At 46.8% G+C, this 16,204-nt stretch overlaps 1 protein-coding gene across 1 annotated transcript in view; it reads left to right on the top strand.

Annotated features, from left to right (window-relative positions):
- Positions 1 to 16,204, top strand: part of LOC311141779 (adhesion G-protein coupled receptor V1-like) — a gene marked incomplete at its 5' end in the record, with an annotated part of 180,849 nt that overhangs the window by 132,733 nt on the left and 31,912 nt on the right. Inside the window, 2 exon segments of the mRNA XM_084177232.1 lie at positions 3,819 to 3,935; positions 12,490 to 12,668. Of these exon segments, the coding sequence (XP_084033358.1) occupies positions 3,819 to 3,935; positions 12,490 to 12,668 (296 nt within the window).

The following is a 16,204-nucleotide window of genomic DNA, read 5'->3' as shown; positions in this document are numbered from 1 at the left end:
CAATGCGATGCTTTAGACCAATGCGCCACTCGGAAGGCCCACTCTCTGGTATTCTAAATCAGTAGTTAATTTGATTGACCATACTGTAGGTCAATGTTTGTTACATGCAATATGCTTTGTGGACTCTACCGGACAGATGTTGCTCTCCGGCTTTGTGATGAAACAAAGGTGTGGTTGAATTTATTCTGCCAGTGTGTCTTCTTATTGTCTCGGACTTAGGCTGTGTCAAGGCATATGAACTAACAGGTTATAGAGCAAACAACGCAATTATCACAACACATAGTGATTTTACCCACGCACCACTACTGGTTGGTTGGCATGCGTGCATGTGCCCGTGTGCAATGCTTGTGGCATGATGTGCCCTTGGCTAACCCAATGTTTTATTCGGGCCCAATAACTGCTGCCCGAAATCACAATTCCAAGTAACCACCTGTTTCAAAGGCTTCATTCCAGGTCCTTCCTGTATCTTCCCACCCCTTCTCACACCATACAGAGCTGCAAAACAAACGGGAAACTGAATTACCCCATTTGATTATTTAAATAAAGCCTGACTTTTCGCATAACTCAACAATAGAATCTGAGATATGGGGTGTGTGGAGTTGCTAACTATCTGTTTTCTTTGGAAAGGTCACTCTGTAACCATGGTGGCAGGGTGGGGTTTCACCCAATTGCCATGTTCCCATCTTGAGCCCTTCTTAAGAGCAACTTGAAAAGAACAACAGGACAGAAAGGACCAACCAACCGACCCACCACCCTAATGGAGGTGTTATCTTGTGGTCCTCTGTAGCTCAGCTGGTAGAGCACGGCGCTTGTAACGCCAAGGTAGTGGGTTCGATCCCCGGGACCACCCATACACAAAAATGTATGCACGCATGACTGTAAGTCGCTTTGGATAAAAGCGTCTGCTAAATGGCATATTATTATTATTATCTCAGCACCGAGCTGAAATGACACAGCTTTATGTTCTATTTGTTGCCCTAGGTTGCCCTGGGCAACCGCATTGTGAAGTAAATCGAGCACAGCTGTGGCGGGATAGGCAGCGTAACCTAGTACATAACTTGTTTGGTTGGAAGGGAGAGCCTGTTTGCTCTCTCGCGCGGCTTAGGTGCTTATATGGAGAGCTGTTGGTCTTTGTGATGTTTACTGAGTCATCATGGATAGGCTATTGCTCTGGGCTAGTGGCCCCTCCTGTCATCCTGGGGTTTCGATACCAATGTTGCTCTATCATGGATATCTACCTAGCTCCCTGAGAATTACTGTATGCGGATGGTCCTCCGACAATTTGAGGGTTACGAAAGCAGTAGTTATAAAACTCTTCACACTTATGAGAATCAGTAACGTAAATATTTAGTTGAACTACACTACCGGCCAAAAGTTTTAGAACACCTACTCATTCAAGGGTTTTTCTTAATTTTTTAAAATTTTCTACATTGTAGATGTCACGATCGTCATAATAAGTGGACCAAGGCGCAGCGTGATATGCGTACATCTCTTTTAATAGTACTTAATACACGATACAAAATACAAAAACAACAAAACGAAACGTGAAGTCCTCGGTTAACAAACACAAACCTACACGGAACAAGATCCCACGAATAACAAGTGCACACAAGGCTGCCTAAGTATGGTTCCCAATCAGAGACAACAAGCAACAGCTGATTCTCGTTGCCTCTGATTGAGAACCACCCCGGCCAACACAGAAACACATAACCTAGAACATACCATAGAAACACGAAACATAGACTCTACACAACGAAACTAACACCCTGGCTCAACATACAAGAGTCCCCAGAGCCAGGGCGTGACAGTAGAATAATAGTGAAGACATCAAAACTATGAAATAACACATATGGAATCATGTAGTAACCAAAAAAGTGTTAAACAAATCAAAATATATTTGAGATTTGAGATTCTTGAAATAGCCATTGCCTTGATGACAGCTTTGCACACTCTTGGCATTCTCTCAACCAGCTTCACCTGGAATGCTTTTCCAACAGTCTTGAAGGAGTTCCCACATATGCTGAGCACTTGTTGGCTGCTTTTCCTTCTGGATAAAGTGTTTAACACTTTTTTGGTTACTACATGATTCCATATGTGTTATTTCATAGTGTTGATGTCTTCACTATTATTCTACAATGTAGAAAATTGTCAAAAAATTAAGAAAAACCCTAAAACTTTTGTCTGGTAGTGTATATTCTTGTAACACTGACATTTGAGTGTCAACCTGATAAATACAAGTCAGCTGTGCAAACATGTTATCTACTCCAACAACAAGACATGAGTCAATACACAGACGTACTGAGTCCTGTCAAAAAACAACTTGTCAAGAAACTAACCCCCAGACTCACAGAAACGTTATGTAATTCACACCTACATGTTGTTATCTGTGTGTGTGAAAGGGGGTGAAGTTTATGGCTTATTAGTATGGTATGTACCATACTGTGTGTTTACACAGCATGGTACGTTGATGCTGCAGTCTGATGATGTTGCACTAGATAGTTGCAAGAGAGATGAAGAGGCATAATTCTGCAGTGTGCTTGACCTGCCATCTGGACGTGCTGAAGCTCTCCTGCCTGTCTCACTTTCATTCCCTCTCTCTCGTTCTCTCTGCCTGCCTGTTTCTCTCTCTCTCTTTCTTTCTCTCTCTCTCTCTTTCTCTCTCTCTCTGCCTGTTTCTCTCTCTCTCTTTCTCTCTTTCTCTCTCTCTCTCTCTCTCTCTCGCTCTCTCTCTCTCTCTCTCTCTCTCTCTCTCTCTCTCTCTCTCTCTCTCTCTCTCTCTGCCTACCTGTTTCTCTATCTATCTCTCTCTTTCTCTCTCTCTTTTTCTATCTTTCTCTCTCTCTTTCTTTCTCTCTCTCTCTCTCTCTCTCTCTCTCTCTCTCTCTCTCTCTCTCTCTCTCTCTCTCTCTCTCTCTCTCTCTCTCTCTCTCTCTCTCTCTGCCTGCCTGTTTCTCTCTCTCTTTCTTTCTCTCTCTCTGCCTGCCTGTTTCTCTCTCTCTCTCTTTCTTTATCTCTCTCTCTCTCTCGCTCTCTCTCTGCCTCTCTCTCTCTTTCTCATTATTTATATATTTCTCTCGATCTCTGTCTCTCTCTCTCTTGCTTGTCCCCTTTCTCTCCACCCGAGTTAGGACACTCAATGTCCTCCTTCTCTTTCCCTTCTCACCCTCCCTCTCTCTCTCCATCTCTCCCTCCCTCTCTCCCTCTATCCCTGGTGTTTTGCGCTGGCACAGGGCCGGGTCCCAGACAGTGTTACATAAGCAGAAATATGGGTTGGCAGTGTCCCAAGGGTTAATTAAGCTCTGCCATCAGAGAGCTAGGGGATTTACTGTAGGACACACATACAGGTTCCTGGATGGGTACCCAGGAAGCATTTGTCACTTGTTGTTGTTTATTTTGGTCCTGCCTGCCTTTGCGCATTGTGATGTAACAGGTGTGCAGGATCTCACTAAGGTGTATCTTATACAGTCAGCCGTTTCAAAATACATGCATGATAACACAGCCATAAATCATCCAATTACTAGTCTGCAGGGGGAAAGTGTCAATGGACAAGTGTATTTGTGCCCGTGTTAGGTTTTTCACGTGCAAGAGCTGTATATGTGTGTGTGTGAGATGGGAGAGGTGGATGTTGTGTAGTAAAGTGCATAGTATGCAGGCATATGTAATGAGTTATTCGTTTTGTGGTGTGTGGTTGTTTGTGCATTAGTGTGTTTCTGTGGGCCTCTTAGATGACACTCTCTCTCTCTCTCTCTCTCTTTCTCTCTCTCTGTCTCTCGCTCTCTGTCTGTCTATCTGTCTGTCTGTCTGTCTGTCTGTTGTAGATCTGTTTCCTGGTGTCTGCATTTCGTGGTCGTGTCTTCTCAGAGGACAGCTGTGCCGTTCTGGGCCTCTTCTCCCACTACTTCCTCCTGAGCCAGTTCTGCTGGATGCTCCTCCAGGTAAGGCCTGCTGCTGACACCAGGGCTCATCCAGGTAAGACCTGCTGCAGACACCAGGACTCATCCAGGTAAGGCCTGCTGCTGACACCAGGACTCATCCAGGTAAGGCCTGCTGCTGACACCAGGGCTCATCCAGGTAAGGCCTGCTGCTGACACCAGGGCTCATCCAGGTAAGGCCTGCTGCTGACACCAGGGCTCATCCAGGTAAGGCCTGCTGCTGACACCAGGGTTCATCCAGGTAAGGCCTGCTGCTGACACCAGGACTCATCCAGGTAAGGCCTGCTGCTGACACCAGGACTCATCCAGGTAAGGCCTGCTGCTGACACCAGGGCTCATCCAGGTAAGACCTGCTGCTGACACCAGGACTCATCCAGGTAAGGCCTGCTGCTGACACCAGGGCTCATCCAGGTAAGGCCTGCTGCTGACACCAGGGTTCATCCAGGTAAGGCCTGCTGCTGACACCAGGACACCTCCAGGTAAGACCTGCTGCTGACACCAGGGCTCATCCAGGTAAGGCCTGCTGCTGACACCAGGACTCATCCAGGTAAGGCCTGCTGCTGACACCAGGGCTCATCCAGGTAAGGCCTGCTGCTGACACCAGGGCCTGTACGTATCATGCTTATTAGAGTCGGAGCGCTGATCTAGGATCAGATCCCACCTGTATACATTTAATCGTCTTCATTGTGATCTGAAAGGCAAAACCAGAGGTGGAAAGAGTACTGAAATATCAAGTACAGGTATTTTGTCGAACCTTGTCGAAATGACCTAATTATCAAGGTCAATGTTTTTATTTTAAAAGTGACTAAATTACTTTTACTCAGTACTTTTCAAATGAGCTACTTTTTGGTTGAGTAGTTTTTAAAATGTCATTGTAGTAACAATACTTCTACAGTGAGGGAAAAAAGTATTTGATCCCCTGCTGATTTTGTACGTTTGCCCACTGACAAAGACATGATCAGTCTATAATTTTAATGGTAGGCTTATTTGAACAGTGAGAGACAGAATAACAACAAAAAAATCCAGAAAAATGCATGTCAAAAATGTTATAAATTGATTTGCATTTTAATGAGGGAAATAAGTATTTGACCCCTCTGCAAAACATGACTTAGTACTTGGTGCCAATCACAGAGGTCAGACGTTTCTTGTAGTTGGCCACTAGGTTTGCACACATCTCAGGAGGGATTTTGTCCCACTCCTCTTTGCAGATCTTCTCCAAGTCATTAAGGTTTCGAGGCTGACGTTTGGCAACTCAAACCTTCAGCTACCTCCACAGATTTTCTATGGGATGAAGGTCTGGAGACTGGCTAGGCCACTCCAGGACCTTAATGTGCTTCTTCTTGAGCCACTCCTTTGTTGCCTTGGCCGTGTGTTTTGGGTCATTGTCATGCTGGAATACCCATCCACGACTCATTTTCAATGCCCTGGCTGAGGGAAGGAGGTTCTCACCCGAGATTTGACGGTACATGGCCCCGTCCATCGTCCCTTTGATGCGGTGAAGTTGTCCTGTCCCCTTAGCAGAAAAACACCCCCAAAGCATAATGTTTCCACCTCCATATTTGACGGTGGGGATGGTGTTCTTGGGGTCATAGGCAGCATTCCTCCTCCTCCAAACACAGCGAGTTGAGTTGATGCCAAAGAGCTCGATTTTGGTCTCATCTGACCACAACACTTTCACCCAGTTCTCCTCTGAATCATTCAGATGTTCATTGGCAAACTTCAGACGGCCCTGTATCTATGCTTTCTTTAGCAGGGGGATCTTGCGGGCGCTGCAGGATTTCAGTCCTTCACGGTGTAGTGTGTTACCAATTGTTTTCTTGGTGACAATGGTCCCAGCTGCCTTGAGATCATTGACAAGATCCTCCTGTGTAGTTCTGGGCTGATTCCTCACCGTTCTCATAATCATTGCAACTCCACGAGGTGAGATCTTGCATGGAGCCCCAGGCCGAGGGAGATTGACAGTTATTTTGTGTTTCTTCCATGTTGTCACCTTCTCACCAAGCTGCTTGGCGATGGTCTTGTAGCCCATTCCAGCCTTGTGTAGGTCTACAATCTTGTCCCTGACATCCTTGGAGAGCTCCATGGTGGAGAGTTTGGAATCTGATTGATTGATTGCTTCTGTGGACAGGTGTCTTTTATACAGGTAACAACCTGAGATTAGGAGCACTCCCTTTAAGAGTGTGCTCCTAATCTCAGCTCGTTACCTGTACAAAAGTCACCTGTGAGCCAGAAATCTTTCTGATTGAGAGGGGGTCAAATACTTATTTCCCTCATTAAAATGCAAATCAATTTATAACATTTTTGACATGCATTTTTCTGGATTTTTTTGTTGTTATTCTGTCTCTCACTGTTCAAATAAACCTACCATTAAAATTATAGACTGATCATTTCTTTGTCAGTGGGCAAACATACAACATCAGCAGGGGATCAAAAACTTTTTTCCCTCACTGTAGAAGTATTGTTACTACAATGACATTTTAAAAACTACTCAACTAAAAAGTAGCTCATTTGAAAAGTACTGAGTAAAAGTAATTTAGTCACTTTTAAAATAAAAACATTGACCTTGATAATTAGGTCATTTCGACAAGGTTACCTGAACGTGTTAGACATTATATTTTCCATGCAATAAATAGAAAAGTAAGTGAGGAAATATATATAGAGGATGAACTAAGTACATGTATTGTATTGGTAAATTCAGACCATCATCAGGCAATCATTTTGTATGATATTCTGTGTAGGAAAGAACATCATCATTGATTTAGTCTGATTTAGTGCCTGGTCTTGTCCACTCTGTTCTGATGAGTCCTGCGCGGCTTGTGGGCATTGTAAAACAGAGCAACAGTTTCATTTACATTTTAGTTATTTAGCGGACGCTTTTATCCAGAGCAACTTACAGTTAGTGCAATCATCTTAAGATAGCTAGGTGGGACAACCACATACCACAGTCAGAGTAAGGACATTTTTCCTCAAAGTACAGTCAATAGTTGTTGAACACCTACTCATTCAAGGGTTTTTCTTTATCTTTACTATTTTCTACATTGTAGAATAATAGTGAAGACATCAAAACTATGAAATAACATATATGGAATCATGTAGTAACCAAAAAAGTGTTAAACAAATCAAAATATATTTTATATTTGAGATTCTTCAAAGTAGCCACCCTTTGCCGTGATGACAGCTTTGCACACTCTTGGCATTCTCTCAACCAGCTTCATGAGGTAGTCACCTGGAATGCATTTCAATTAACAGGTGTGCCTTGTTAAAAGTTAATTTGTCGAATTTCTTGTGTTGTGACAAGGTAGGGGTGGTATACAGAAGATAGCCCTATTTGGTAGAAAACCAAGTCCATATTATGGTAAGAACAGCTCAAATAAGGAAAGAGAAATCATTACTTTAAGACAGGTCAGTCAATCCGTAAAATTTCAAGAACTTTGAAAGTGCAGTTGCAAAAACCATCAAGTGCTATGATGAAACTGGCTCTCATGAGGACCGCCACAGGAAAGGAAGACCCAGAGTTACCTCTGCTGCAGAGGATCATTTCATTAGAGTTAACTGCACCTCAGATTGTAGCCCAAATAAATGCTTCACAGAGTTCAAGTAACAGACACATCTCAACATCAACTCTTCAGAGGAGACAGTGTGAATCAGGCCTTCATAGTCAAATTGCTGCAAAGAAACCACTACAAAAGGACACCAATAATAAGAAGAGACTTCCTTGGGCCAAGAAATATGAGCAATGGACATAAGACCGGTGGAAATGTGTCCTTTGGTCTGATGAGTCCAAATTTGAGATTTTTTGGTCCCAACCGCCGTCTTTGTGAGACGCAGAGTAGGTGAACTGATTATTTCCACATGTGTGGTTCCCACTGTGAAGCATGGAGGAGGAGGTGTGATGGTGTGGGTGTGCTTTGCTGGTGACACTGTCAGTGATCTATTTAGAATTCAAGGCACACACCAGCATGACTACCACAGCATTCTGCAGCGATATGCCATCCCATCTGGTTTGCACTTAGTGGGACTATCATTCGTTTTTCAACAGTACAATGATCCAACACACCTCAAGGCTGTGTAAGGGCTATTTGACCAAGAAGGAGAGTGATGGAGTGCTGCATCAGATGACCTGGTATCCACAATCACCCGACCTCAACCCAATTGAGATGGTTTGGGATGAGTTGGACCGCAGAGTGAAGGAAAAGCAGCCAACAAGTGCTCAGCATATGTGGGAATTGCTTCAAGACTGTTGGAAAAGCATTCCTCATGAAGCTGGTTGAGAGAATGTCAAAAGTGTGCAAAGCTGTCATCAAGGCAAAGGGTGGCTACGTTGAAGAATCAAAAATATATTTTGATTTGTTTAACACTTTTTTTGGTTACTACATGATTCCATATGTGTTATTTAATAGTTTTGATGTCTTAACTATTATTCTACAATGTAGAAAATAGTAAAAATAAAGAAAAACCATTGAATGAGTAGGTGTGTCCAATCTTTTGACTGGTACTGTAGCCATCAGCAAAGTCAGAACTAAAAAGGGAAAAAATTGTAAAGTGCGAGTGTTGGTTCATTCAGAATTTATTTAATTATGTTTTATTTAGGGGGAGGGGTGCTGTTGGATTATTTAAGACACTCTTGGAAGAGGTAGGATTTCAGATGTTTTCGGAAGATGGGGAGGGACTCTGCTGTCCTAGCTTCAGGTGGAAGCTGGTTCCACGATGGGGGTGCCAGGACAGAGAAGAGCTTAGACTGGGCTGAGCTGTCCTCATGTAGGGGTGGGAGGGCCAAGAGACCAGAGGTGGCAGAACGGAGTGCTCGGGTTGGGGTGTAGGGTTTGAGCATAGCCTGAAGGTAGGGAGGGGCTCTTGCTGCTCCGAAGGCAAGTACCATGGTCTTGTAGTTGATGCGAGCTTTGACTGGAAGCCAGTGGAGTGTGCGGAGGAGCGGGGTGACATGGGAGAGCTTGGTAAGGTTGGACACCAGGCTGGCTGCAGCGTTCTGGATAAGTTGCAGGGGTTTGATGGCACAAGTGGGGAGCCCAGCCAACAGTGAGTTGTAGTAGTCCAGACGGTAGATGACAAGTGCCTGGATTAGGACCTGCGCCACTTCCTGTGTGAGGTAGGGTCATACTCTACGGATGTTGTAGAGCATGAACCTGCAGGAGTGAGCCACTGCTTTGATGTTTGCAAAGAACGACAGTGTGTTGTCCAGTGTCACACCAAGGTTCTTTGCACTCTGGGAGGGGGACACCGTGAAGTCGTTAACCGTGATGGAGATGTCTTTGAGTGGCAAGCCGTCCCTGGGAGTAAGAGCAGCTCCGTTTTGTCAAGGATGAGCTTGAGGTGGCGGGCCGACATCCAAGCTGAGATATCTGCCAGGCACGCAGAGATGCCATTCGCCAACTGGGTGTCAGAAGGGGGGAAGGAGAAAAGTAGTTGAGTGTCATCCATATAGCAATGTTAGGAGAGACCATGTGACAATATGACAGAGCCGAGTGACTTGGTGTATAGAGAGAAGAGGAGAGGGCCTAGAACCGAGCCTTGGGGGACACCAGTAGTGAGAGCATGTGGTGCAGACACAGATCCTCTCCACGTCCATTTATACAACCGTATCTAGCGGCTGACGTAACCCTGGTTCTTTGAACCAAACGCGAATGGTGTTACGACCTCTAGTTTGGGAAACGCTGGCATAGGTGATTTGTTGCGATTTTTGTGGGACTGGAAAAAAATGCCTGGAACATAAAATAACGTTATTAATCGGTTCCCACGCTTTTAAAATAACGGTTCTGTTCCGTAACAGTATAGATCACTTTAGTTCCTGGTTCTGACTCTTTTCCTCCAATAATTTCATTATTTTCCGTTTTTTTATTCTGTTCCCTGAATCGATTCCAACCCCTGCTTCTCGCCAGCTGTTACTCCCGCCCCGCCGGAAGGTACAAAAGTAACGTTGTGGTAGTTCTGTTCTCGATCTATTTATATTAAATAAATATTAAATGCGGCCAGGAATTCTCCTTGGACACCGCTTAAAAAAATGTTTTCTTTACTTTCCTCTCTTTCGAGACCTGTCGCTGAAAGTTATTTTTTTTTATCTTCCAACTATCATCGTTAACTTTTGTGAACAAACGTTTCGGCATCACTGTGCCTTCCCCTGGCTCTGTGGACATGTCCCTACTCCCTTCCATATACTCCATACTATTGATCAGAGGGGTACCCCCCTCTCTTTGAGTCGGCAAGTATCAGCTTTTTTCTAAGTGGCATTTGTGGGGGCGCCTACCAGGAGGCTTTCGCAGACCCTGCATATTGCACTAATCAAGCCTTGAGTCAATGGTGTGGTGAAGCGCTGCAATGGGGGAATACAGGTTGGCCTCTTGCCAGAACACAACAGCCTGTAATTGAATCAGCCAGGCTATGAGTCCTTACGCTGAGCACCTTAGATAGAGATGTCCTCCCAGAACTGTCTTTCTGAATCGTAGGACTCCACAACAGTACGTAACGGCAAACCAACACCTGGCAAAGCCTCATCCAGCTTACCCGGAGCAATGGAACAGCACAGCACAAACTCCTAATGCAATTATTCGCACAGCTAGCTATCACTGGTGGAGCTCAATTAAAGTGCCACTCTGTTAGCTGTCTAATATAATGCGTTACACAACAGTCTCTCTCTCTCTCTCTCTCTCCAACTCTCTATCTTTATCAATTCAATTCAATTGAAGGGCTTTATTGGCATGGGAAATGTATGTTAACATTGCCAAAGCAAGTGAAGTAGATAGTTAACAAAAGTGAAATAAACAATACATCTCTCTCTCTCTCTCTCTCTCTCTCTATCTCTAACTCTCTCTCTCTTTATATCTCTCTCTCTCCCTTTCTAGCTGTCTCTCTCCCTCCAACTCTTTCTCTTTATGTCTCTCTCTCTCCCTCTCTGCCACTGATGATGCAACACCCAGAGGATGATAATGATTATGGAAGCAGAGGGTTTTGGGAAGGAGATGGTGGTTTTATGTGACTTGTGTTTGACCCCATGTCCACCTGATCACAAAGAACACATCAGCTCATAAATGGAATGGAATCAAATCATGTGGAATGTTCTGTTGTCCTTTTACTGTGTAATCCTTACTTCAAGCATTGTACAAAATGCACATTCCTATTCATTCCTATGCCTCTTCTGCTGATAACCACCTGTTGCTCTTCTTCCTCCTCCCTACCCTCTCCTCCCTACCCTACCCTCTCCTCCCTACACTCTCCTCTTCTCTACCCTCTCCTCCTCCCCCCCTACCCTCTCCTCCACCCCTCTCCTCCTCCCTACCCTCTCCTCCACCCCTCTCCTCCTCCCTACACTCTCCTCCACCCCTCTCCTCCTCCCCCCTCCTCCTCCACCCAACCCTTTCCTCCACCTCTCTCCTCCTCCCTCTCCTCCACCCCTCTCCTCCTCCCTACCCTCTCCTCCACCCCTCTCCTCCTCCCCTCTCCTCCTCCCTACCCTCTCCTCCACCCATCTCCTCCTCCCTACCCTCTCCTCCTCCCTACCCTCTCCTCCACCCCTCTCCTCTCCTCCACCCCTCTCCTCCACCCTACCCTCTCCTCCACACCTCTCCTCCCTACCCTCTCTTCCTCCCCTCTCCTCCACCCCTCTCCTCCTCCCTACCCTCTCCTCCACCCCTCTCCTCTCCTCCACCCCTCTCCTCCACCCCTCTCCTCCTCCCTACCCTCTCCTCCACCCTCTCCTCCTCCCTACCCTCTCCTCCACCCCTCTCCTCCTCCCTACCCTCTCCTCCACCCCTCTCCTCCACCCCCTCCTCCTCCCTACCCTCTCCTCCACCCCTCTCCTCTCCTCCACCCCCTCCTCCTCCCTACCCTCTCCTCCACCCCTCTCCTCCACCCCTCCACCCCTCTCCTCCTCCCCTTTCCTCTCCTCCACCCCTCTCCTCCACCCCTCGCCTCCTCCCTACCCTCTCCTCCACCCCTCTCCTCCACCCCCTCCTCCTCCCCTCTCCTCCACCCCTCTCCTCTCCTCCACCCCTCTCCTCCACCCCTCTCCTCTCCTCCACCCCTCTCCTCCTCCCTACCCTCTCCTCCACCCCTCTCCTCCTCCCCTCTCCTCCACCCCTCTCCTCTCCTCCACCCTTCTCCTCCTACCTACCCTCTCCTCCACCCCTCTCCTCCACCCCTCTCGTCCTCCCTACCCTCTCCTCCACCCCTCTTGTCCTCCTTACCCTCTCCTCCTACCTACCCTCTCCTCCACCCCTCTCCTCCACCCCTCTCGTCCTCCCTACCCTCTCCTCCACCCCTCTTGTCCTCCTTACCCTCTCCTCTCCTCCACCCCTCTCCTCCTCCCTACCCTCTCCTCCACCCCTCTTCTCCACCCCATCCTCCTCCCTACCCTCTCCTCCTCCCCCCTCCTCCTCCCTACCCTCTTCTCCACACCTCTCTTCCTGTCCTCCCCATCCCTCTCTTCCTGTCCTCCCCACCCCCCTCTTCCTTTCCTCCCCACCCCCCACCCCCCTCTTCCTCTATTCCCCACCCCTCTCTTTCTCCTCCCCACCCCTCTCTTACAATACTCCCCACCCCTCAGGCGGTGAACTTCTGGCAGGTGTTGGTGATGAACGATGAGCACACAGAGAGACGTTACCTGGTCTACTTCCTGCTGGGCTGGGGACTTCCTGCTCTGGTCATCATCATCCTGGTCATCGTTCTGCTGGGGGGCTTTGGCTGGACCATACACACTGTCTACGGCCTGGTGCATGGGGATGTGTGAGTGAAGGAAACACACACAGGAGCACTCAGGCGTACACAAGCGCACCCCCCCCCCCCCCCCCCACCCCCTCCACCCCCCCCCCCCCCCCCCCCCCACACACACACACATATACACATACAGGAGCACACAGGAGTACACACACACACACACTCACCAGAGCGCACACACACTTGGTGAGAGTGAAAGGGAAATATCCACATGCTTTGTACAACACAAACACAAATTATATACACACACAGTACTTAACCCGGTGCCTGATGTAATATAGATAACACACACACACACACACACACGCAAACACACACACACACAGATGTTACGCCTCGAACAGACCGACAGCATCATTGCATTTTGGTACACCAGAAGTACCTTCATTTCTGTGTGGTTCTGTGTGGTGGATAAATCCAACGCATGCATCAAATTGTATGCTTAGACTTGACAAAAATAGAAAGCAAAAGGTGAATGCTGAACTTTTGTTGCACACATATCCACTAAAATGTTGGATTAAATAATTTAAAAAAGTTTGACTGCAGAATTTATTACGTAGTATTTTATGCAATGACGTTGTCGGTCTGATCGAGGAGTCAGGCTTTGTTAGAGTACTGTTTGTCTCATGTGTGGGCTGTAGCTTATATTCACGGCCTTGCATGTGTTCTGTGTAATGACCTATCTTTACTATCTACTCTCTCATCTGTGTTGTCTTTTATCTTTGTCCTGTGTCCTGATTTGCTCTCTCCTGGCTATATAGGTTCTGATTGGTTCATGGTTCTCCCACTTCCTACTTTCCTCCTCTGCTCCAGTCCCGCACCCTCTTGGCTGTCTGTGGCATTCATGACATTTGTCACCCTGTTTGAACCTCTCTCCCTTTCCTCTGTCTCTCCTTCTCTTCATCCCTTCTTTTCTCAATGTTATCCGGTGTGTGCCTGGCCCACTGACAAGGGCTGAGATTCTTTGCCAGTTTTCATATATCTTTAAAGTATGGTTTATGTTACAGCTGTGCTAACGGAAAAACATTGGAGACTTTGATTTTAATGCTTAACATAGTACTTTGATTACATTACAGTAATACTATGTTTACTCATGATTACACCACATCCTTACAACATGATATCAATCTGCATGTTGTGTATAGGAAGTCAGGAAATTGGTATCACTATACTGTAAAAAATATTTGTATCTAGTTTAAACTAATTATTATTAAGTAACTGGTTCCACAGCTTTTTTTTGTTTAGTCAACTTTTCAACCAGTTTTACCTGAACTTAACATTTTTAGTTGGCCCAAACTTCGCTCTAACTTGAGAAAACGTAGGCAAAAATTCAGTCAACTTAAAATGTTTGCTCAACTTGTTGCGTCCCAACAATCTCTCCTTCTCCCTGAACTGTACACTCGTTCTCTGCTTCCCACTAATATAAAAGCATTGGATTGGTGTAAGCATGGTCTACATTTTACATTTTAGTCATTTAGCTCTTATCCAGATCGACTTACAGTTAGTGAGTGCATAAAATTTCATACTGGTCCACCGTGGGAATCGAACACACAACCCTGGCGTTGCAAGCGCCATGCTCTACCAACTGAGCTACACGGGACTACGTTTAGAGTGAGTTTCCATAGACCAGTCATTTCCTTTCAAATCTATGAAGGGAAGTGAACAAGTGTACACTTCGGTAGAAAGGAGAGATTATTAGAATGCAACCCAGAAGTTCCAGGATCAACACCTCCCACAAGGACATACAGACACCACAGGACCAACACCTCCCACAAGGACATACACATACCACAGGACCAACACCTCCCACAAGGACATACAGACACCACAGGACCAACACCTCCCACAAGGACATACACATACCACAGGACCAACACCTCCCACAAGGACATACACATACCACAGGACCAACACCTCCCACAAGGACATACAGACACCACAGGACCAACACCTCCCACAAGGACATACAGACACCACAGGACCAACACCTCCCACAAGGATATACACATACCACAGGACCAACACCTCCCACAAGGACATACACATACCACAGGTCCAACACCTCCCACAAGGACATACAGACACCACAGGACCAACACCTCCCACAAGGACATACAGACACCACAGGACCAACACCTCCCACAAGGACATACAGACACCACAGGATCAACACCTCCCACAAGGACATACAGACACCACAGGACCAACACCTCCCACAAGGACATACAGACACCACAGGACCAACACCTCCCACAAGGACATACAGACACCACAGGACCAACACCTCCCACAAGGACATACACATACCACAGGACAAACACCTCCCACAAGGACATACAGACACCACAGGACCAACACCTCCCACAAGGACATACAGACACCACAGGATCAACACCTCCCACAAGGACATACAGACACCACAGGACCAACACCTCCCACAAGGACATACAGACACCACAGGACCAACACCTCCCACAAGGACATACACATACCACAGGACCAACACCTCCCACAAGGACATACAGACACCACAGGACCAACACCTCCCACAAGGACATACAGACACCACAGGACCAACACCTCCCACAAGGACATACAGACACCACAGGATCAACACCTCCCACAAGGACATACAGACACCACAGGACCAACACCTCCCACAAGGACATACAGACACCACAGGACCAACACCTCCCACAAGGACATACAGACACCACAGGACCAACACCTCCCACAAGTACATACACATACCACAGGACCAACACCTCCCACAAGGACATACAGACACCACAGGACCAACACCTCCCACAAGGACATACAGACACCACAGGACCAACACCTCCCACAAGGACATACAGACACCACAGGATCAACACCTCCCACAAGGACATACAGACACCACAGGACCAACACCTCCCACAAAGACATACAGACACCACAGGACCAACACCTCCCACAAGGACATACAGACACCACAGGATCAACACCTCCCACAAGGACATACAGACACCACAGGACCAACACCTCCCACAAGGACATACAGACACCACAGGACCAACACCTCCCACAAGGACATACAGACACCACAGGACCAACACCTCCCACAAGGACATACACATACCACAGGACCAACACCTCCCACAAGGACATACAGACACCACAGGACCAACACCTCCCACAAGGACATACACATACCACAGGACCAACACCTCCCACAAGGACATACAGACACCACAGGACCAACACCTCCCACAAGGACATACAGACACCACAGGACCAACACCTCCCACAAAGACATACAGACACCACAGGACCAACGCCTCCCACAAGGACATACAGGACCAACAACCACATGTCTGTTTACACTTCCTCAAGCAGGAAAAACATGATGCAGTACTGTATTATTATTGTTGTTATTATTTGACATACTTCACATTCTACTATGTCTAACATAGCAAATGATTTATCCGGATGGCGGAGGGTACGGCTGTATTTGTGTCCTGTGAGATGGCACCGTTGGCGTGCTTATTGAGATAAACTTAACG

The sequence above is a fragment of the Coregonus lavaretus genome (genome assembly GCF_964263955.1).
Source record: "Coregonus lavaretus genome assembly, chromosome: 14".
In the NCBI taxonomy this organism is placed as follows: domain Eukaryota; kingdom Metazoa; phylum Chordata; class Actinopteri; order Salmoniformes; family Salmonidae; genus Coregonus; species Coregonus lavaretus.
The sequence above is the reverse complement of the archived record's forward strand: the minus strand, read 5'-3'. Positions and strand labels throughout refer to the sequence as shown.